The sequence below is a fragment of the Centroberyx affinis genome, unplaced genomic scaffold (genome assembly GCF_046629955.1).
Source record: "Centroberyx affinis isolate AG114_WGS23_722 - 3 ecotype Tasmania unplaced genomic scaffold, CSIRO-AGI_Caff_v1 ptg002257l_1, whole genome shotgun sequence".
Classification (NCBI taxonomy): domain Eukaryota; kingdom Metazoa; phylum Chordata; class Actinopteri; order Beryciformes; family Berycidae; genus Centroberyx; species Centroberyx affinis.
The window spans coordinates 1-23,665 of NW_027280546.1; the positions used below are offsets into that span (position 1 = coordinate 1).

Genomic DNA, 23,665 nt, shown 5'->3' on the forward strand with positions numbered 1-23,665 from the left:
CTTCTCATGACAATCGTGGGAATTTGGCAACCGATATCAAACCAATTCATAGAAGTTTAGGACTCATTGTTGATTCTGGTCATTCGTGCCTTTATTTCATCTTGCCGTTGTTTTCGGTCTCATCGAGTAATAAATCACAGAAATAAAGTGAACTCCCTGTAAGCTGCTCTTCTCTCCACTGAAAACACATCTGCAACTTGTTCAGAATACAGCAGCTAGGTTTTTAACTACAACTAAGAGGAGAAATCATATTTTAGCCAACTTCCACACCGGCTTCCGGAAGAGTTTAGAATTGATCTTATTGATTACTTTTAAAGCAATAAAGTCTTGGATCTCCGGACAAATCTCTTCTGACCGTTCCCAAATCTGGACTGAAGTCAGATTTGCAGTCGCAGCGCTCTAACCTTCAGAACAAATTCAGGACCGAGCTCTGGACCCGGGGTGACGGGGTGCACCCCCCCTCTGGACCGGACCGCCCTCCCCCCCCATCCCACAGGCTAAAGGCAAATTTATGGTTTCTGTGGTGTGCCCGGTGAGCCCGGTGTTCACGCAAGACCGTTCTCTCCCCAGACCCCCTGCAGACCCCCTGCAGACCCTCCCCAGACCCCAGACCCCCTGCAGACCCCCTGCAGACCCTCCCCAGACCCCAGACCCCCTGCAGATCCCCTGCAGACCCCTGCAGACCCTCTGCACAGTGAACACCGGGCTCACCACAGAAACCATAACTTTGCCTGGACACTCTTTCAAACAGGTCTTCATAAACCGCCTCTTCAAGCTCACTTTCTCCTCTTTACCTCCTTCCCTCTCTCTCCCTTCCCTCCATCTCATGATTCCTCTAGTTTTAACTACCTACTTTTATTTTTGTCTTTTATTTTTCTATTATCATAAATGTACCTATTAAATGATTTTACCCTGTATGTGAAACATCTTTGAGTACCTACAAAAGCGCTATACAACTCTAATGTATTATTATTATTTTATTATAAATTACCAGAGGAAACAGGAGAAGCTGACTCTCTACCTTCTTTTAAGTAAAACCTCAGTTTCATAAACTTACTTTTAACTGTTAACATTATGATTTGCAATTTTATTGATTTGTTTTGTTTCTTTTTGTTTTTTCCTTTCTACTGTTTGCATTTACTGTATTTCTTTTGTGAGTTTTCAGTTGTATTCTATGTACAGCACTTGGTAACTTGGTTTTGAAAAGTAAAGTACTGTAGAAATACGGTTTATTATCATTATTGTTATCGTAAAACAAACTGGTACTCAGCTCTCTAACCTGTGACATCAGGCCGGCGTTGCGAGCTCGCTGCAGCAGTCTGTGGTGCCGCAGCTCCAGTTCCAGGTCCAGATTCTGGTTCTGGTTCTGGTTCTGGTTCTGATACTGGTCTCTGTCGGGCTGGGAGGTGACGCCTGGACTGGACAGAACCAACGCCAACAGAACCAGGACACTGGAACACCGCATGGACCTCATCCCTACGGAGAATGATGACAAGCATTAAGAGAAGAAGAACGATGGAGCAGAAGAAGAAGAAGAAGAACTAATAAAGAGAAAGAACTGAAGGTAGACCCCGTACCGTCTGGTCTGGTATCTTCTGCCGCTCGGTTAGTCCTGGCCCGGTCCTGTTCTGGTCTGGTTCCGGTGTGGATCGGCTCGGATCGGGTTCTGGTTCTGAAGCCAGAGGGTCGGGCGGTTCTTTTAAAGCGTCCTCCGCAGGTCACATGACCTCCTCACCGGGCGATGAAGGAACGCCGCTTCGTTAAATAAACCTCGTCTTTGTTGACTCATTAACATTCGGGGCTTTATTGACTTTAAATGGAAACTCCACAGTAAAGCGGTTCTCCTGGTGGAGTCCAGCAGCTGCGCTAATCTACAGCAAATACAACCAGAGCATGAAGAGCCGCTGACAGCAGGACAAACAAACTCTAATGGCTTCAAGAGGAAGAATCAGCTGCTTCCTCTGATGCCATCAGACTAACCGACTCTGCTGCTTTCTGCTTCATCAAGCTGGGGAAAGATATCTGGTGATGTTGGTATTCTGTGTGTGATCAAGTCTGGAGCCAAGGAATCCCATGGATCCCTCTCATGCCTACTACTGTCAAATAATAATAATGATAACTTATGAATATCTACAACTAATTAACTAGTGAGAAGATCACTTCATGTCATTCACTGATTTTCTCATATAACAAAAAAATAGTATTTATGTGAGAAAAATAATATCAAACAATAGAAACCACATTGTGAGTTTAAAGTTTACCTGTAAACACGTCGGCCATTATGAATCTAAGATGACCAGTGTGAGGTGTGGGCCCGAGGAGCTAAAGGCATTATGGGAAAAAAGGCTTCAGGGTGACAATTTTCTCCGCTCAGCTTTATTTTCTCTCTCTCTCACACACACACACACACACACACACACACACACACACACACACACACACACACACACACACAGCTGGTGTTGATATATATTCTCTCTCTCTCTCTTGCTGCTTGGTGTTTGTGTCTATACACAGACACACACACGTGTGTGTCTGTGTATAGACACACGCGTGTGTGTGTACACACACGCGTGTGTGTACACACACACGTGTGTGTTTACTTTCAGCCTTTGAAACTCTGAATGTTTGTAACTGATCATGAAGCCAAACAGCCAACCGACCGCGGGCAAATGAGGTTAAATATAAAATATATATTCTGGAGTATTTCAGTGTGCTTTGTCTATCGCTCATGTGCTGTATGCACAACACCCCACACACAGTGTGTGTGTATGTGTGTGTGTGTGTGTGTGTGTGTGTGTGTGTGTATGTGTGTGTGTGTGTGTATGTGTGTGTGTGTGATGCTGCCCCACCATGCTTCACAGTCGGGATGCTGTTAGATGGTTTCCAGCAGACACAGTGCAGTGAACAGGCCTGCAGAGTCTGCCGCTGTGTACAACAGCATAGTGTGTGTGTGTGTGTGTGTGTGTGTGTGTGTGTGTGTGTGTGTGTAGATGAAGCTTATAGGATTTTAAAGCCTGGAGGCACTGACACATGGACTGTAGAAACTCAGTAAGAATACCGTCCTGTTGCTTTGTTTGTACACACACACACACACACACACACACACACACACACACACACACACACACACACACACACACACAGACGCAGACAGGCCTGTGACCTGCAGCTCTGCACTGCCCCCTGCTGGTCTGCAGAGAACACACATGGATCCAGCAGGAGGGTCAACAGTAGATCCTCCATAAGTTCTACAAAAACAATTAAACTGTCATAAAATAACTAATTTATATGGTTTTCCCTTTAAAACACTTAGCTTCATATAACTTCATTTCATTTGATACTTCTTGCTATGATCTTTACTATGAATTTACATCATAAATATTTCTGTCAGAGTTGATCAATTCTGTTCCACTAAAGATTAAAGTTCAGGTTATTCTGCGGTTCAGCTGGGAGCCACTGATGGGGGAAAGTTACTTTTGAAATGAACTACTTTATTTTGTGACCTAAATAGTAACTAGTTACTTTACTAAGCTAGTCTTTATTAAAAGGAACTCAGAGTACTTTGAAGTTACCTAAAAACAGCCTTTAAAATCTGTCTTCTGCTGATGTCATTACTCTTACTGTATAGAAATCATCACTAAGTAACAATCTGCTGTAATCTGAATAAAACAGCAAGGCAGCTTTCATTTATCTGGTTCCACTAATAAATAAATAATAAATAAATAATAATAATATAATAAACCGTAAACCAGCTGAACCTGTCTGCTGTCAGAATAAACAGCAGGTGGCGCTCACAACACAAAGCACTGTGTTGTGTTGTGTCACAAACGTTTTAATTCAAATCTTCAGTACGATAGAGAAAGGTCAACTTACAGTTAACAATAGTTCTTTTCCTTTTCTTCGATCAGTTCAAAATAATGTGGAGATGAGATGAGATGAGATGAGATGAGATGAGATGAGATGAGATGAGATGAGATGAGATAAGACTTTATTAATCCCCTTGGGGAAATTCAGGTGCCACGGCAGCAACTGGCAGAACAGAACCATAGAAAAGGAGAACATAAGAACCATATTTCCAGTTCTGCAGTTTATTTTTGTATCCATCATGCAGCTTTCTGTTGCGTGATTACATCAGACAGTGTTAAGTTACTCATTACCACAAAAAAGTAATAAGTACTCTAATGTGTACCCCCAACACTGCTGGTAGCCCACCTAGAAGAGCTGGTAGCCGAACTAGAGCAACTGATAGCCCACCTAGGGAAGCTGGTTGCTCAACTAGAGCAGATGATAGCCTGGTAGGCCACTTACAACAGCTGGTTGCCCATTTACAACAGCTGATAACCCAACTAGAGGAGCTAGGAGCCCACCTAGAGCAGCTGGTAGCCCACCTACAGCAGCTGGTAGCCCAACTAGAGGAGCTAGGAGCCCACCTAGAGCAGCTGGTAGCCCACCTACAGCAGCTGGTAGCCCAACTAGAGGAGCTAGGAGCCCACCTAGAGCAGCTGGGAGCCCACCTACAGCAGCTGGTAGCCCACCTAGAGCAGCTGGTAGCCCAACTAGAGGAGCTAGGAGCCCACCTGAGCAGCTGGGAGCCCAGCTACAGCAGCTGGTAGCCCACCTAGAGCAGCTGGTAGCCCAACTAGAGGAGCTAGGAGCCCACCTAGAGCAGCTGGGAGCCCACCTACAGCAGCTGGTAGCCCACCCAGAACAGCTGGTAGCCCACCTAGAGCAGCCTGTTAGCCTGTAGAGAAGCAGGTAGGTCTTAGCGGAGCTGGTGGTCCAACTAGGGCAACTGGTAGCCCACATACAAAGGTGCTGGTAGCCCACCTAGAGGAGCTGAGAACCCACCTAGGGGAACTGGTTTCCCATCGACAAGAACTAATAGCCCACTTGGAGGAGATGGTAGCCCATCTGCAACAGCTGATAGCCCAACTTGAGAAGCTGGTAGCCAACCTAGAATACCTGGAAGCCCACCGGGCTACTCGAGGATCCCACTATGATTTGGAGAATAGAGGCAGAGTGGAAACGGCTTCTTTCTCCACTCAGAAGAAGGACGAGAGAAAAGGTAGAGAGGAGTATTTACATACTTCCAGACTGTATCAAAGGCTTGTTTTCAATGAGGGAGAGTAAGTATGAATTAAGGTATTTGTGTGCTGGAAAAAGCAAAAGCTCAGGACAAATATGAAAAATAGATGTGTGTTAGTTGTAGGGGTTAAATTATGGAACAATGCAAAAGAAGAACTAAAAATGTGTAGTACTTTATGTAAGAATGTTTAGAAATTATATATTTGACAGTTACAACACTATTAATTGAGTACTTTTTGTACAGTAAATGGTTAATAATTTGTTTTCATTTTATAATTTAGAAATTTTGGGGTAACTGTAAGTAATGAAAAAAGGGCAGGCACAGTAAGCTTTGGCTTCAGCCTATACCTCTTCGGTCATAAATATATTGTGTCTGAGATGTTACATTTGATTATTTTTTCTAATTGTATTTTTTGTTGCTGTTAACAGTGTATTTGTTTCTTTGTTTGTTTTCACAGTGAAATATGTTGATTTATTGGAACTGAATATGACCGAAATAAAACTAACTAACTAACATACTTAAAGGAATAGTTCACCCAATAATGAAAATTTGGTTTCTTCCATTTTTTTCTCTGAGTTTCTGCTTCACTGAGGCTTTAATCGGTGCTGCTGGGTCGCTCAGCTCAGCCTGTTATGTCTTCCAATACGCTATCTTGAGTTTTAATATTGGATTTTATACAACAGTTAGTTCCGGTCGAGTAATCTGATTGGACAGGAGGCATTCCATGAGTGCTGATATACAGTCTAACAGCACTGGGACATGTATCACTCCGCTTCACAGGTGTTCTCATATAACCTTGGTTATACAACACAAAACGCTAACTTCATTCACTCCAAGTAGCAACAGCGCAGATATGAACACATTTCCGAAAATAAAACTCGACCTTAATTATGAACGGTCGTCAGAGGAGAATCAAACATCGAAGTAGCAGCTAGCCTGCAGTCAGGAAACAGTTCACCTGTTGCTTGGCAACACTTGGTAGTGGATCCTGAGGGAGGAGGAACTGTTTTTGTTGGCAGAGACGAATAAAAGACAAAAATCATCTGTTGTCTCAAATTACCACTTAATGAATATCTTTGTTTAAAAACAATATCACTGTTACACATCAGCCTGATCTACAGCCGGACCACAGCCTGCTGATATACAGTACAACAGCACTCCCTCTCGTGTCATATTGCTTAATTTGGACCCACAATGCAATTGTTTGGCTTCAGAACACTTGGATTCTGCTGCACAAACTGTGGAGAAATGTGGAGAAAAGTTTTTTCCCTTTTTGGAACTCAGAAGGAGGACCGGCCTCATGACGGAGCAAGCAAACTGTTTGTTATGTGGACCAACTTCACCGCTGCTTCCACATGAGGGTCAGCAGATAATGAGCACATTTTCATTACTGGGTGAACAATTCCTTTCCTCTCTGGAGAAAGATGAACTGATGCTCTCACTGTCTTGGTGTTCATGAGAAAGTTTTGAGAGATCTTCTGTTAAAAACTACTTTGGGGCCAAATTACACCCAAGTCAAAAGAATTGTTAACATACAGAGCCATAATTGACCTTGTTGTCATAAGTAGTTTTTGTTTGAGGTCTGTTCCAGGTCAGTTACCATGGTAACAGTGTTGTTGTGACGACGCTGCCTGTGATGCAGAATAAGCAGAGAGGCATTGTGGGGGTTAACGGACACCTCCCCCGGGAGGTGGGACAGTGTTTTACGGTTGACTGGCTTATCTTCCAGGCATTGGAGGTCTTCACCTTGTTCCATCTATTGTCTGGGTGCTGTGACCTCCGACCCTTGACCTCCTTACTGTTGAAGCTAGGAATTGAAGCTTATTCTACTGCTGAGCTCAGGGGAAGTGTCTCTAGATGAGTCAGATAAATGGCTAGAACATGTGTGTGACTGATTGAATTCCCTGACAGCTGTAAACGCAGCGTCTCAAACCATTTTGTTCTTGTTGAACCTTTATTTCACCACACAGCTCCAGTCAAACTCTCTGTCTCTTCTAGTCTGGAGCCACAGATCAATAGAAGTGGAAACTGGTTCAGGGATCCATGGACACACTGCAGAACAAAACAGGCCTTGGGAGGTGGGAGGGGCTTGCTGATTGACAGCTTTTAGCAGGCTGGGGGTCGTTTCCATGGTAACATGTAAACATGGTTGTGTTAGATTAGTCTCAGTGATAACCAACCTGTTAAACTTCGGTTTTACCATATTAACTAGCAGGCCAAGCAACCTTAAATGTGTAACATAATGTAATATGTTGTTTAGCTAACATTACTGTATTCTGTCATATACTATAAGCTATGTTTGCTAACATGGCAGCTGATCAGCTGTAGGGAGCCAGAGAGCTGACATCATTCTAATTAAGTGATCAGTCATTAAAGGATAACGCTGGTGTTTTCTTACCGTCAACAAATCCTATGAAAATAACAACATCAACAATGTGTTTGCTCTCCTCTCGTTACTTTCTGACTTCCCACGTTCTGCTTTTAGCCGTCAACCCAGAAGTCATTGGCTCCAACTGGAAGCTAAAAACCTTGAAATCCAGCTCACAAAGACATAGTTTACATTTTAAAAATCTCTAACTGTTACCATGAAAAGTCAGGCTGTTGTAGTTTTTACCAAATCAAATTCAAACAGGAACAAATTCTTCATTACGCCGAGGGACTATTTTCTGTGCTACGGAACTACTTTCCTGAGATGGAAAACGTGTTTACAGTCGGCTTATTAAGTCATTTGAGGAAAAAGTGGTCCGGCCCGGTGCATGGTGATGATGAAATATGCTGCAGAGCAGCAGCATGGCTCTGTGACGGGTTTTAATCGATTTTTAATACAGTGGAGTTCTATGGCTGCTGGGACAGGAGGCTTTACTGGGACCCAGATACATGGACCAGACTTGTTGGAAAAACTAATTCACTGCTGATTTTCTTATTTTCATAGGTTTTGTTGACGATAATGCATTAAAAAAACACCGGCCTGATCCTTTAATAAACTTAATAAGTGAATTCATTAAATGTAGCCCAATTTCACCCTGATTTATCTTCAATTGTACACTAAATTTATCTGCTTGTCTTAATTTAAATTGAAACTTTACCTCACTGACAGCCAGTGAGTCGTCACCACAGAAATGAAGCAGACAGAACAAAAAATCAAACATTTTGTTAAATACAGTGTTGGTTATAAAAGACATACAAAGAGACAGTGGACATAATGTTGGTTTGTCTCAGCTATTACACAGTCTAAACAATATTATAATAATAATATGAATAATATTCAGAGCATTACAGATTCATCATTAGAAACTGCTGTCATATGGAAACCTTGTAAGTCCACCTGACAGGACTTTCTGTTTGAAGTAAGAATATAAATATAAAAGATGTAATAGAGGCTGGCCTGTCACTACACACACAAGGCTGTTTTGTTTTTTTTAATTATGTTTTAGAATTACAAGGTTTCCATCTACATTGTCAATCTATTCTGTACACAACATCATCTTTTCCGGATGTTAATAAACACATTAGTAACAGTTGGTTGCCTAGGTAACAGCACCCATGGGAGCACAGGCACCCAGGCTTCCACACTTTACACTAAACAGCAGTCACTATGGAGCCCCTGGCATGAGTACGTGGAAAGAGGCATAATGGAAACTAATGTGACACACCAGTAGATACCAGTAGACACACATCTGAGACACATCAGCACAAAGTTAAGACACTCATTCAGATACAGTTTTCTTAACACAGAGACTAACAGTGAAAATAAGACTCAGTTCTCTTTCCATCCACAGAACCAGAGCGTTCCTCCTGCTGTTCACAGGCTGGATGTGACAACCTTCTCCTGCCAAAAGTTTTTTCAGTTTTTCATTTGAAAGAAAATCCATTTCCTGGGTTGACTCACTGGAAAGTGAGCTGAAGCCGGTGCTGCTGGATGTTTCCATGGAAACAGACTGAAAACAGCTAGTGAGACAGTCCTGTGTTGACATCAGTAGTGTTGATCAGCCTCCTGCTGACTGTTGGTGTTCAGTGAGAACTGAGACTAACCCTAACCCAGAACCATCAGATCTTATGAAAAGGTTCTTCGAGGAGCCGAAGAGGAACCAAACATCTGATCCAAAACCAGATGTTGTCTTCTGTAGAGCTTCAGCCTCCATGTGTCCATCACCCAGGCTCTGGCTCCTCCCATTGGCAGGTGGAGGTACTGCAGCAGCAGTGGTGCTTATAGTAGTGACAGCAGTAGTGGCATAGAAGCAGTAGTAGTAAGAGTGGTTGTCACAATGGTAGTACTGGAAGTGGTATTAGTAAGTGGTAGTGATGGTATCGGTAATAGTAGTAATGGCAGTAGTAATATTGGTAGTGGTACTAGTAGAAGAAACAATAGTACTAGTAGTAGTAGTAGTTCTAGTGTTGTACAGTGACTACCACTGCTTCAGACCTGACAGTGGCTGACTATTGTAGTAGTAGTAGTAGTAGTTGTAGTAGTAGTAGTAGCAATGGTAGTTCTAGCAGTAATGATTGTGGTAGTGCAGATAGCACTACAAGTGATTGTAGAAGTAGTAGTAGTAGTAGTAGTAGTACTGGTAGTAATACCCTGTGGCTACTACTGCTTCATACAGACATGACAGCGGCTGACTATTGTAGCAGTAGTAGTAGTAGTAGAAGTAGTAGTAGTAGTAGTAGTAGTAGTAGCAGTTGTAGCAGTAGTAGTAGTAGTAGCAGTAGCAGTAATAGTAGGAGCAGTAGTAGTAGTAGTAGCAGTAGTAGTAGTAGTAATAGCAGCAGTAGCAGTAGTAGCAGTAGTAGTAGTAGTAGCAGTAGTAGTAGTAGTAGTAGCAGTAGTAGTAGTAGTAGCAGTAGTAGTAGTAGTAGCAGTAGTAGTAGTAGTAATAGCAGCAGTAGCAGTAGTAGCAGTAGTAGTAGTAGTAGCAGCAGTAGTAGTAGTAGTAGCAGTAGTAGTAGTAGCACTAGCAGTAGTAGCAGTAGCAGTAGTAGTAGCAGTAGTAGCAGTAGTAGTAGCAGTAGTAGCACGAGCAGTAGTAGCAGTAGCAGTAGTAGTAGCAGTAGTAGTAGTAGTAGTAGCAGTAGTAGTAGTAGTAGTAGCAGTAGTAGTAGTAGTAGTAGTAGCAGTAGTAGTAGTAGTAGCAGCAGTAGTAGCAGTAGTAGCAGTAGCAGTAGTAGTAGCAGTAGTAGTAGCAGTAGTAGTAGTAGTAGTAGTAGTAGCAGTAGTAGTAGAAGTAGTAGTAGTAGTAGCAGTAGTAGTAGAAGTAGTAGTAGCAGTAGCAGTAGTAGTAGTAGCAGTAGTAGTAGTAGTAGTACTGGTAGTAATACCCTGTGACTACCACTGCTTCATACAGACCTGACAGCGGCTGACTAGACTGCCTGAACAGTCTCCTTTAACTGTCTGAGGCCTCGGCTTGCTGCAGGGCGAGAGACATCAGAATCAGAATCAGAATCAGAATCAGAATCAGAATCAAGTTTATTGCCAAGTAAGTTTTCACAGTACAAGGAATTTGCTTTGGTATGGAGGTGCATACAGTAAACATAAAAATAATAAAATAAAATAATAATAATACAATTAAAATATAATAAAAAATATAATAAAAAAAAAAATATGTACAAATATATATGTGCAATATAACAATATAACTGTTTTTTTCAAGTGAATGAAATGTACAGTTTGTACAGTTATGTGCAAAATTTTTTCCAGAGAATGTGCAAAGGTATGGAGTATAGCGGGGGGGGGGGGGGGGGGGACTGTGTCAGTGGGGGTCCTGGTCCTTGTTGATGAGGCTGCAGACGGGAAGAAACTGTTCTTGTGGCATGAGGTTTTGGTCCTGATGGACCGCAGCCTCCTGCCAGAGGGGAGTGTTTCAAAAAGTTTGTGTCCAGGGTGAGAGGGGTCGGCCACAATCTCTCCCGCTCGCCTCAGGGTCCTGGAGGCGTACAGGTCCTGGAGGCCTGCAGGTCCTGGAGGCGTACAGGTCCTGGAGGCGTACAGGTCCTGGAGGGAAGGCAGATTGCAGCCAATCACCTTCTCAGCAGAGCGAATGATACGCTGCAGTCTGCCCTTGTCCTTGTCCTTGGCAGCAGCGTACCAGATGGTGATGGAGGAGGTGAGGATGGACTCAATGATGGAGGTGTAGAAGTGCACCATCATCATCGTCTTCGGCAGGTTGAACTTCCTCAGCTGCCGCAGGAAGTACATCCTCTGTTGTGCTTTTTTGGTGAGGGAGCTGATGTTCACCCACTTGAGGTCCTGGGTGATGATGGAGCCCAGGAAGCGGAAGGACTCCACAGTGTCGACTGGGGAGTCTCTCAGGGTGATGGGGGTGAGTGGGGCTGGGTTCTTCCTGAAGTCCACAACCATCTCCACTGTCTTCACGGCGTTGAGCTCCAGGTTGTTCAGTCCGCACCAGGACACCAGGACACCAGGACACCAGGCGGTCGATCTCCTGCCTGTAGGCTGACTCATCCCCACCAGAGATGAGCCCAATGAGGGTGGTGTCGTCCGTGAACTTCAGGAGCTTGACAGACTGGTGACTAGAGGTGCAGCTGTTGGTGTACAGGGAGAAGAGTAGAGGGGAAAGAACGCAGCCTTGGGGGGAACCGGTGCTGATGGTCCGGGAGTCAGAGACATGTTTTCCCAGCTTCACGTGCTGCTTCCTGTCTGACAGGAAGTCTGTGATCCACCTGCAGGTGGATTCAGGCACACTCAGCTGGGAGAGCTTGTCCTGTAGCAGAGCCGGGATGATCGTGTTAAAGGCAGAGCTGAAGTCCACAAACAGGATCCTGGCGTAGGTTCCTGAGGAGTCCAGGTGCTGAAGGATGAAGTGGAGGGCCATGTTTATTGCGTCGTCTACAGACCTGTTGGCTCTGTAGGCGAACTGCAGGGGGTCCAGGAGTGGGTCAGTGAAGTTTTTGATGTGTGACAGCACAAGGCGTTAGAGAAGAATGATTATTATAGAGGAGAGAGAGAGACGTCCAGACACCAGATCAGTCGGCCCAGCAGCCCAAATGGCCAACTTCACCTGCCCAAAAAATGTACATACATTTTACAGGGAAATAGTCTAACTTTACTTAACCACAGCAACGTAAATAGATCCGGTAAGATTGCTGCTCAGCCTTTAACCAGCAATCAAAACTGTGCTGCTGTACGGATAAATTATTTCTAACTTCGATTAGTCCAGAGTTTGTCTGCAGTAACCAAGTAGTAACGTCTTTTTGGCACAAGGTTTTGCTGCTAGTTAATTTGAATAGAAATCAACAAAACTGACCGGACTTCTTGACTGCAGGCTGATATGATTGAAACATTGTGAAAATGTTTTTTTATTCAGAAATGCCAGAATGGCTTCAGAATGCATCCACTGGCCAATCAGAATTGAGTATTCAGGACCGCAGACAAAATTCTCTAAAAGGGAAACTTCTGGACTGTCCTGGCGGCTCAGTTGGCTAAGGTGACGACTATGAAATCATCTTTTCTTTTCTGTCTTTTCACTGTAAACTGTATAATAAAGCAGAAACACTGTGCAAATAATCTTTAAAAAGACACAGAAATGCAACTTTGAAATACCAAATAGGACCCTAACAAAGTAGTTTCTTTGTTTTGCAAGATGGATTCCATTTCCATTTTCCAGAAACTAAGAAAAATACTGTATGTCACTATTGAATATGTCAATATTTTCCCATACATGATAAGAAAGCACTCAATCAGTATTGGTATTTCTTTTGTCAATGTAATTGACATATTGAAATTTCCGCCTTAATCCAGAACTTCCAAATGAAACATTTTGGGGTGTCCTGGTGGCTTAGTGGTCTGAGGTGCAAACTATGTAACCGTGACTTCCCGAGTTCGAAACCAGCACAGGACCTTTTGTCGCATATCATCCCCCTCTCTCTACCCTAGTCTTTCCTGTCTCTCTCCACTTTCAACTTATAAAAAAAAAAAAAAAGGGCTAAAATGGCCAAAAGAAAAATTAATTCCAGATGAATCTGCACCAGGCTGCTGAAATTGAAGAAGCATTTTGGAAATCACTTTGATAGTTTGGCATGCTATTTTAAAATGATGGCCCATATACAGAGCAAAGGTGATCAGTGATCCTGTCTTTTAACCCAAAGAACAAAGTTAGATAGTTTCCTGAAATTGAACAAAATCTGAAATCTGAGGTTATTTTTATTGGTCCTGATGCTGCTAGAGATCAAATTACAAAGCATCTTAGCTCACTGTCCCTGAAGGTCACCCCAAACTGCAGAACTCGAGGTGTCATCTTTGACAACAATCTCAGTTTAGATAAACATGTTAAGACAGTTGTGCAGTCCTGCTTTCTACAACTCAGGAGGCTTTCTAAAATTAGCTCATTTTTATCATTTAAGAATCCTGAAACTGTTGCTCTCATCACCTGTCGTCTTGACGACTGTAACTCACTGTCCGCCAGTCTGAGCCAGTCTGAGCCAGTCTGAGCCAGTCTGAGCCAGTCTGAGCTAGTCTGAGCCAGTCTGAGCCAGCCTGAGCCAGTCTGAGCCAGTCTGACTCCTCACACCGACCAAGAAGAGAGAACACATCACTCCCATCTTGGCTTCCCTCCATTGGCTTCCCGTTCAGTTTAGGACTGATTTTAAGATTTGGTGACATTGCTGACCTTTTAACCCCATATGAACCTGAGCGCAGCCTCAGATCGGCCAGTAGAGCTTTTTTGGTCGTTCCAAAATCCAGGCTGAATACCAAGGGTGAGCGGGCGTTAACCAGAACCCCCAGAACAACCTGCCTGAGGAGATCAGGCAGCCAACTCCTTGTCCTCCTTTAAATCTCTCTTAAAACACACTTTAGACTTGCTTTTACATAACTTGTGTTTTTGGGAACGTTGCTTATTTATCATCATTTTCTGTTGGCCGAGATTTAAAATTGTGTTTTCAGGCACTAATAGTTGCATCTCAATGCAGTTTGGCATCACATAATTTTGGCAGTTTTTTCATTTTTTCTGCACAGATTGGATAAGAGGAGATTTTTCATGATTTTATGAACAAGTTGAAAACATTCATGTGGTCTTAAATGATGACTGCTAATCAATGTAAGCTGTTGAAGAGGAGTAAGGCAAGGGAGGCAAGTTCAAATTAGCCTACATATAGAAAATACTGCAGTATAAAAGCCCTTCAGGCTGGTTATAAACCCTTTCAGCTCATGGCTCCTCAGGTGATCAGTGTTAGCGATGTTCCTTTAGCATGCCGTCCCTGCACCCTCCCTGTGCATGTCTATGGAGCGGTTATTTAAACATTAGTCCTGCTCACTAGTGATGGGTTGGTTAATGGTTGAGCCTTTGCTTTGGTTCTCCTTATATTTGCAGGTTAATTACTAATTCTAAGGACCGCACTTGTTCTTTCACTGCCATGGTGGTAGAGCCATGTCAGTAGATCAGGGTTATGTGTGTGTATTAGTGCGTTTATGTGTGTAGGTATCTGAATACATGTTTGAGAATGTGTATTAGTGTGTGTATTGTGTGTGTACCTGAACATCTCAGCTGGGTTTAGAGCAGCCAGCCAATAGCTGTAGGAGTCTGTATAGTAGTTGCAGGTTCCTCTGCCGTGACACTCAATGAAGGGAATTTTCCTGAAGTTTTCCAGGCAGGATCCGGGTGAGGCCAGCGGCTGACCTGAGCCCTCTGCTCCCACTCCTGTTTCCTGGAAACACACAAATATCTGGAGTCAAAGGAAAACCTGGAGCTCACATGTGAGTTTGACTTGAAGATGAAAAGAAGCTTTTAAAACATCCACAATAAGGTTCAGCCCCTCTCTTCACCCGAGTAGTAGAACATTTGGCCTCAGGTCTGCTGAAACAACTACAGATGATCATCAACCTTGATGGAGATGATCATCTTGATGGAGCCTTCTCCAGCACCTCATCTAATGTCTCCAAGAAGGTTGGATGCTCCAAACTGCCGTTATGTGTATTCAAACAACAAGAGTTTTCCTCTCTACAACTAGTAGTCATATTGAGGCGACGCTGTCATCCACAGGGACAAACTCCAACTGTGCAGCAGCCATTTTCGTTTCCATTGCCAAAGTCCACAATGCCTAAGCCTGTACCATCTCTCCCCCTTTGTGACCCCTTGTGGGCGGTCAGCCAGCCTATGGGGGTCACCTGGAAACCAGTTAGTCGGCTGTGAGCACCGTGCCCAGGCCTGGCTCTGGGACTGGGCCTCAGAATCTCTGTTCCAGGTGAGGCTCTTGGCTCTTGTTGAGATTGACATAGAAGTCATCTTGAATTGCTGTTGGTCTGTCCTCTCATCTGAGGCCACTTTGTCTTGGGTGTCCTTACTGGAGCACAATGCTCCTTACAACATAGCAATTCTGGGAAAGTGTTTTTTTCATCTGACCTGAGGCCATATGTTTTGGACAAATGATGGGCTGGGCTGTCAACTGGTCACCATCTGGTGGTGAGTTGCATGGCAGGAGAGGCTGCTGGACAGACCTTGTAAACTCAAGCGTGTAGTGAGGGTTTGCTGAACGCCTGGTGGAAGACTGTCTGGAATTATTTTAACTTGTACCTCTGAATGAGCTTCTCCTGTATCCTGGAGGAGGTTAGGGACATGGAGTCAGAATGGACTCTGTTCAAAACCTCTGTCGTGGAAGCAGCTGCTAGGAGCTGTGGCCAGAAGGCTGTCGGTGCAAACCAAGAACCGGCTGGTGGACACCAGGAGTGAGGGAGGCTGTCCAGCTGAAGAAGGAGGCCTTCCAGGCCTGGTAGGCATAGAGGACTCTGGACTCAGCAGAGACGTGCTGACAGGCAAGGCTGCAGCTGCTCTAATTACAGTGAAAGCCTGGATGTGGGAGGAGTTTGGAGAGGCTATGGAGGAGGACTTTTCTCCTTTCATTGCTCAGGCTGTTCTCAGCATGGGGGGAAACACTGACATTGACTGGAAGTTGGGAGGACTTTGAGGAACTCCTACTCCTCCTAGGTCAGAGGTCAGTGGGGAGGTTAGAAAGCTCGTCAGTGGTGAGGAACCAGCTGGACCAGATCCTTTTGAGATGATGAAGGTTCTGGATGTTGTTGGGCTGTCATGGTTGATACGTTTCTTCAATATCCCGTGGATTTCAGGAACTGGGGTGGTGGTCCCATCTTGAAAGCGTAATTCTGCACCCAGTCTTAGCTTCTCTGTGCCTACTGTGTGTACTTTTGTGACGCCACAAAGTTGCGGGAGTCCGAACAGCTCGTTTAGAGGCTTGGTTTTCTAATATGGATTGTGTGGATTATGTTGGCGACTGTGTGTTTTGATACTTTCACAATGTTCAGATAGACCATCCAACTCCTTTATAATCACAGAGGCAAGGTAAGTCCTGCTTTACACCATACGGGACCTTTAAATCAATGTTCAAGGTGAGTGTTAGAGGAGACAAGGATGCACCTTGTCCCCTCTCCTGTTTGCATCAGCCAGGCAATCAGGCGGTTAAATTACCAGCAGTTAAAACCAACCATCACCCAAATACTGGTAAATTACCAAATACCCCAGCCAAATACTGGGAAATTACAACCAGTCAAATAGTAGTAAATTACCATAAGCCAAATGTTGGAAAATTACCACCAGCCAAATACTGGTAAATTACAACCAGAAAAATGCTGATAAATTACTGCCAGCCAAATACTAGTAAATGCTGACAGACGTTAAGTTAGTCTACTCTAAAGGTAACCAATCATCATTTGAAACAGCTAGTTGGGAACAAGGGTCACACACACACCTGCCGGCCATGGCGGAGGTCCTCAGCTCGGTAAACAGCTGATTGTGTTTCTGTCCGTCGCAACAGAATTGAAAGACGGTTAATTTCTGTCTGTTTTTGACTGAACTGATAATTTCATCACTGATCCATCTGATAGATTTAGTGTTTAGATAATGTCAGCTTGTTAGCTAGCTAACCATAGCATCTGGTCAGCTTGTTAGCTAGCTAACCATAGCATCTGGTCAGCTAACCATCACTGTCTTGTTAAAGGTCCACATCATGTAAAGCAGGACTCCTCTTTCCTCTGTGGTGATAAAGGAGTTGGATGGTCTATCTAAACATGGTGAAAGTATCAAAACTAAATCCACACAATCCATATTAGTGCAGCGAGCCTCTAAACGAGCCGTTTGGACTTCCGTAACTTTGTGGCGTCACAAAGGTTCGCTCATTATCATTTTTGTAAGAAATAATAGACTAACAAAGTGTTTTTTTCAAAGCGGTTGAGCGGTTGTCATTGTTTATTACCGGAGAGTTTTCCCTACCTGTAGTTTCACTCTGGAAACAGTTAGCCAATGGGAACAGAGGGTCGTTAATATTAATGAGCGTTAAAGACACAGAGACAGAAACGGCCTGTTCTTGGTAAGGCTCAGAGAGATGCTGGAAAATGAACGTGGAGAAATGGATTGAGAGTGTTTTTGGTTCATGACACCACACACACAGCTTTGAATGGACAGAAAGACACAAAATAAAACTCTGGACAGTAGAATATGGAGCTTTAACACATCTGATTAGCACACTAGCTAACGTCTCTAGTAGCAGCTAGCGTTAGCATGGTCACATTAACATCAGTGTGTTTGCTGGCTAGTTAGCTAGCTAACAGTTTGTTCAGGTTAACTGAGCTGACTCTTCTCAAGCTCCAACTCTTCATGTTTTGGAGTAGAGACTAGGGCTAAAGACAAGACAGTTTACTGTGTCACAGTAACCTACATTTGGAAACAAATCCACCTTATCACACTATTCACTTTTACTGAGAACGTTACTGAATGGATCTACAGCCACACCACAACAAGCTGACTCAGCTGCTGTCTGGTAGTTTGTGATGTAACTGCAAACCTCTATGGAACCGCTAACCTTAATATAGAACCTCCCTGTGCTAACCCTGGAAGTGTTAATGCCTTGCTCTACTGTATAACAGATGGATGATTCCCACTCCATTCACTGATACTGACTTAGCGAGTACATGTAGCATTATCTGAGTGTATTCAGTGTGCATGTATTATTATGTACTGTGTATAGAGTATATACAGTATGTATAGATGTATATTAGAGTATGTACTATGTACATGTATAGAGAGTATAGCATATGTATTGGCTCACCATGACAAAGGAGTATCCGGCCCAGAGAGAGCGCCACCCAGTGGGACAGACTGGAACTTCACTGGTCTGACTGTGGACCGCGATCACATTGGCCCTGGTCTCACATACAGCACACCTGCAACATGGAAAATACAATAAATACTATACAATACAATACAAGTAAGGGATAATGTACAGCGAGCGGGTCATTATTGCGAAATAAACCCTGACAGGGTGATGCAGGTCTTGAATCACCCTGAAGGGCTTTATGACTCGATTATCCCGCTTATTACACAGCTACTGTCATGGTTGTGACTTTTGCCCTGTCTAGGTTTTGTATTTCTTTGTGTGTTTCCCTGTCTAGTTCTTTTAGTTCTTCGTGTACCATGTTTCCTGTCTGCCCAAGCTGTGTCTAATTTGTAATCACCCCCATGTGTATATTAGTCTTGTTCCCCAGTCAGTCTTTGTCGGATCATTGTGTTATGTTTGTGTCAGTTTGTGTAGAGCTCTTGTTTTTGGGTTTCCTGTGTCACCTGCTATCTGTTCAATTAAACACCCAGTGTAGTGGCTTCACTAGATACAATAAGCCACTGTCTGAGCGGGGTTGACGACTCGTAATCCGAACGATAAGCACCGATCCAACGTTAACAAGAGTATTTTATTTACAAAAGATTTTAACAAAAACTTTCTTCAACTGACTTAGAATAACTGACTTAGAAGAACTTAATAATTCGGCGGTATGCTTCCATTAGTTTGCGGTGGAAAACTGTTCCGCTCCCCCGTCTCCCCAGGTGTCACTAAACCACCTAATTAAACAAATCATTCAACATTCATATTTAACCATACCATATTACCTGTATACCGCTTTATATAAATCATTTTACTTTCATTACTTTCATACATTAACTTCCCTTTTACCAAGTTTTAACCATAATTCATAGTTCATTATGGCTCCAACACCCAGTCTTGGGGTTTTGATCACAACCTGCCTCTCTGTCCTGCGTTTGGGTCCTCACCACACCTCCCTGTGACAGCTACTTACTAAAACATTTGACACAAAATATTGATTTAAAAATGATTTTATTGATTTAAAAATGATTTTATTGCTTCCGCTACAAAAAATAGTCTGTTAGATTCTACAGTTGGAACTGTGTCCATAGCAACATAAACTCTGTAGCCTTCTTAAGATTAGCCTACTTAACGTTATAATTCAGGCTGAACTGAACATTTCCACTGATGGGACTGAGACCGTGTTCCGTTTGGTGTTTATTTCTGTCTGTCTTCTTCAGTTTTGTCGATTTCTCTGTCGTCCAGCTCTTTGTGTCTTACTCTCTTGCTTTTTCTGTGTTTTCTTGTTCTCTTTTTCTTTTCTTTACTGGGGACAGTTCAGCCATTAACCATGAATCCAAAGTTTCGTGCTCTCTAAATATATTCAAATTAATATTAGAAAAATCTTCCATGGTGTTTTCTGATGGAGAAACAGAAAGCTAACATTGTTTTGCCACAGGGTGTCGCGAATGAGCTGACGTTAAATTTAAATTAACCGTTAAATTTACCGGACTTCTTTCTGCGGATTGATATGATTGGTCGTGGTCCTCCAGAGTCTGTGATCAGAACTGCGTCCATAGCAACCGTCTGTTATTCATAGCAGCGGTCTGCTATTCAGAAATAACAGACCGTAGAATGCCGTAATTGACCAATCAGCATCGAGTATTCAACAAAGCTGCGTAATAATAAATGTTAACATACATGTAAATACATGTTAAAATACATGGAACATAAATAGTAACGTGTGTGTGCATTAGTGTGTGTAATAGTTTGTGTGTTTTTGTGTGTATTAATGTGCGTGTGTGTGTGTATGTGTATGTGTGTGTGTGTGTGTGTGTGTGTGTGTGTGTGTGTATGTGTGTGTGTGTGTGTGTGTGTGTGTGTGTGTGTGTGTGTGTGTGTGTGTGTGTGTGTGTGTGTGTGTGTGCATACCGGCTGACATATCTCTCCAGTGAATCCCCAGAGATGAGGGCCATGTCGCTGGGCATTGATTGGTCGGTGGATAGCCAATAGGAGTAGTCGTTACGGGAGGCATAGCGACAGGTGCTGTCAGTGTTACAGAACAGGAAGGGCATGGTGGTAAAACGAGGTAGACAACTACCTAATGTACCTGGAGAGAGAGAGGAATGAAAATGAAAATGAAAAACTCCAAAACCTTCTAATTGTTGTATATTTGTTGACATATCAGTCGCACATTTAAGTTTGATTACTGTTAACTGAATTTGTTGACTTTGCTTTGGCAATATGTACTTTTGTATTTCATGCCAATAAAGCACCTTGAATTGAATTGAATTGAATTGAGAGAGAGACAGAGAGAGAGGGAGAGAGAGAGAGATACAGGAGACAGGGAGAGGGAGAGAGAGAGAGAGAGAGACAGGGAGAGGGAGAGAGAGAGAGAGAGAGAGAGAGAGAGAGAGAGAGGGAGAGAGAGAGAGAGAGACAGGAGACAGGGAGAGGGAGAGAGAGAGAGAGAGAGACAGAGAGACAGGGAGAGGGAGAGAGAGAGAGAGAGACAGGAGACAGAGAGAGAGAGAGACAGACAGAGAGAGAGGGAGATAGAGGGAGAGAGAGGGAGAGACAGAGAGAGGGAGAGAGAGAGAGAGAGACAGACATATTAAAAATATTGATATAATAATTTTGAATGAAACTTGGAATCAAAATCATATCCAAACTAATTGCCCAAACGATTATATAGAACTTATTATACCCTCTGTAAAACACGACCATATTAAGAACGGCAGAGATTCAGGCGGTCTACTACTATGGTACAAAGGAGAATATAAAGATCGCATCTCACCAGTTAAAAAAGGAAAAAAACACATTTGGATTAAAATTGATTCAAGTATTCTGGAAAACAACAGAGATGTTTATCTATGTGCAATCTACATTCCACCTTCAAACTCCCCCTACTATGCAGAAGAGGTTTTTGAGGAACTCCAAAAAGAAATTTCCTTTTTCCAAAGTTTAGGATCAGTCTTAATATGTGGTGATCTTAATGCAAGAACTGGTAGAGAGCCAGACTTCCTTAACTTTGAAGGAAACAAACATATATTCAGACATTCCCCTTTGTACCACACTTACATAAATACACAAAGACAAAGTTATGACAGTGTGGTAAACAAAACTGGCAAACAGGTGCTTCAGATGTGTAAAGGCCTGGGTCTGTACATTGTTAATGGCAGAATCAGAAGAGACTCTCTGGGCAGACTCACACACTGCTCTGTGCTAGGTAGTAGTGTTGTAGATTATGCCATTACTGATATTGAACCACAATATATAAATGCATTTCTAGTATTACCACAACTGCCCTTATCGGACCATAGCCAAATAACCTTATTTCTGAAAAAGTCATTGTCACCCGCTGTCAAACCAAACCCAGAGCCAAGGCTGTTTCCTCTGCCGAGGAAATATAAATGGACAGAAGAGAGCACTGCTGCCTATACCGCTGCACTAGACTGTGATCAAGTTCACAACATGCTGGATACTTTTCTGAACACCCAGTATCAGCCTGACGGGGAAAACATAAATTTGGCCACACACCACTTAAACAGTATATTTATCCAATTGGCAAAAGAATCTAAATTAAAAATATCGCAAAGTAAAAAATCCAGCATAAAACCAAAAGACCGATGGTTTGACAGAGAATGTGCTTTATCCAGACAAAACCTGAGAAAACTGTCAAACGAAAAACACAGGAACCCAAATGACCCAGTGGGGCGGCTTGAATATCTCCAGGCCCTAAAACAATACAAAAAGCTCCTCCATATGAAAAAAAATACAATATATGGAAGGAGAACTCAACAAAATTGAAAAAGCTATCAATGATAATAGCTTTTGGAATTTATGGAAAAGCATTAACAGAAACCTGCATGCAGAGACCAACCCAATTCAAAACGGCAATATCTGGAAAAATTACTTTGATGACCTTTATAAAAATCCAGAATGTCATGGTTTGAATCCCAGTCAAGTCTTAACGACAGACAAACTGAAAGAACTAGAAAGGGCAGTGAAAGATAACCAATGTGCCCTTGACTACCCCATCACTATTAAAGAACTACAGCAAAAACTCAAAACCCTTAAAAATGGCAAAGCCGGTATAGACAGCATTAGCTCAGAGATGCTGAAACACAGTAATCTCAAACTTCAGTTTGCCATGCTAAAGCACTTTAACCTGGTGCTGACGGGATATTACCCCACTATTTGGAATAAAGGTCTTATTTCTCCCATATTTAAAAATGGAGACAAGTACAACCCCAGCAATTACAGAGGCATCTGTGTTAACAGCAACCTCAGTAAACTCTTCTGTAGCATCCTAAACTCCAGATTAATAACATATCTCACCGATCACAATGTCCTGTCTAAAAGCCAGATTGGCTTCTTACCCAACCATCAAACATCAGACCACATCTACACTCTACACACACTTATCCAAAACCATGTTCACAAAAAACACAAAGGGAAGATATTTGCATGTTTTGTAGATCTAAAAAAGGCTTTTGATACAATTTGGCATAATGGATTATTTTTCCAACTCATGCAATGCGGAATTGGTGGTAAAATATATGACCTAATCAAATCCAAATATTCGGACAACCAGTGCTGTGTAAAAATTGGAAACAAAAGAACAGAGTTCTTCAAACAAGGAAGAGGGGTGCATCAGGGGTGCAACCTATCTCCTACTCTATTCAACATTTACATCAATAAATTGGCCACAATTCTTGAACAGTCCCCAAGCCCTGGATTAGATCTACAAGGCAAAGAAATCAAGTTCCTCATGTATGCAGATGACCTGGTTATACTATCCCCAACAGAACATGGCTTACAGCAGAACCTCTCACTGCTGGAGACCTTCTGTCAAAACTGGGCGTTGGACATCAACCTTGACAAAACTAAGATTATGGTATTTCAAAAAAAGGCCAGATCACAGGAATCCAAACACAGTTTCACTGTGAGAGGGACCACACTTCAGCATACAATGGAATACAATTATCTGGGCATAATCATCAGTGCATCTGGCAGCTTTGACAAAGCAATAAATTCCCTGACAGATAAGGCACGCAGGGCCTACTATAGCATTAGAAGTTCACTAAATAAATTCAATCCTCCTATTAAAATTTGGCTAAAACTATTCAGCAGTGTAATTCAGCCCATTCTTTTGTATGGAAGTGAAGTGTGGGGCCCTCTAATAAACCAGAGGCACACCTCATGGGACACAACACCCACAGAAAAATTTCAGCTTCAATTCTCTAAGGAAATCCTCAAGGTCCACAGAAACTGTCTGTAGCGGCTATCGTACAAATGTTCATTAGCCGCTGAGAGGCTAAGTAGGGGAGGCTATCTGTCTGACTCGTTGGCTTCAATAAAACACGTTGACTCCGCGGCTGAGTTTTGATGTTTATTTGTGCAGTCTGTAGCATCTGACAATGCGGTATGCATACTTGAAAACAATGCCGCTTGTGTAGAAACAAAAGTGTAAAA

The 23,665-nt window shown here is 42.8% G+C and overlaps 1 protein-coding gene across 1 annotated transcript; it reads right to left on the minus strand.

Annotated features, from left to right (window-relative positions):
• Positions 1–8,298: 8,298 nt before the first annotated feature.
• Positions 8,299–20,292, minus strand: LOC139655430 (collagen alpha-3(IV) chain-like). Its single transcript, XM_071532833.1, has 4 exons — positions 20,120–20,292; positions 18,161–18,275; positions 14,577–14,749; positions 8,299–10,494 (listed from the first exon to the last, which is right to left on the minus strand). The coding sequence occupies exons 1-4, from the start codon at positions 20,260–20,262 to the stop codon at positions 10,413–10,415; spliced, it is 513 nt and encodes a 170-aa protein (XP_071388934.1). The 5' UTR covers positions 20,263–20,292; the 3' UTR covers positions 8,299–10,412.
• Positions 20,293–23,665: the final 3,373 nt, after the last annotated feature.

Coding starts and splice junctions, on each gene's coding strand:
- LOC139655430 (XM_071532833.1), bottom strand. CDS start 20,262: ATGCCCTTCCTGTTCTGTAACACTGACAGCACCTGTCGCTATGCCTCC. Junction 14,750..18,160: donor CCGGATACTCCTTTGTCATG/GTGAGCCAATAC, acceptor GTGTGTTTCCAG/GAAACAGGAGTGGGAGCAGA. Junction 10,495..14,576: donor AACCCAGCTGAGATGTTCAG/GTACACACACAA, acceptor CTCGCCCTGCAG/CAAGCCGAGGCCTCAGACAG.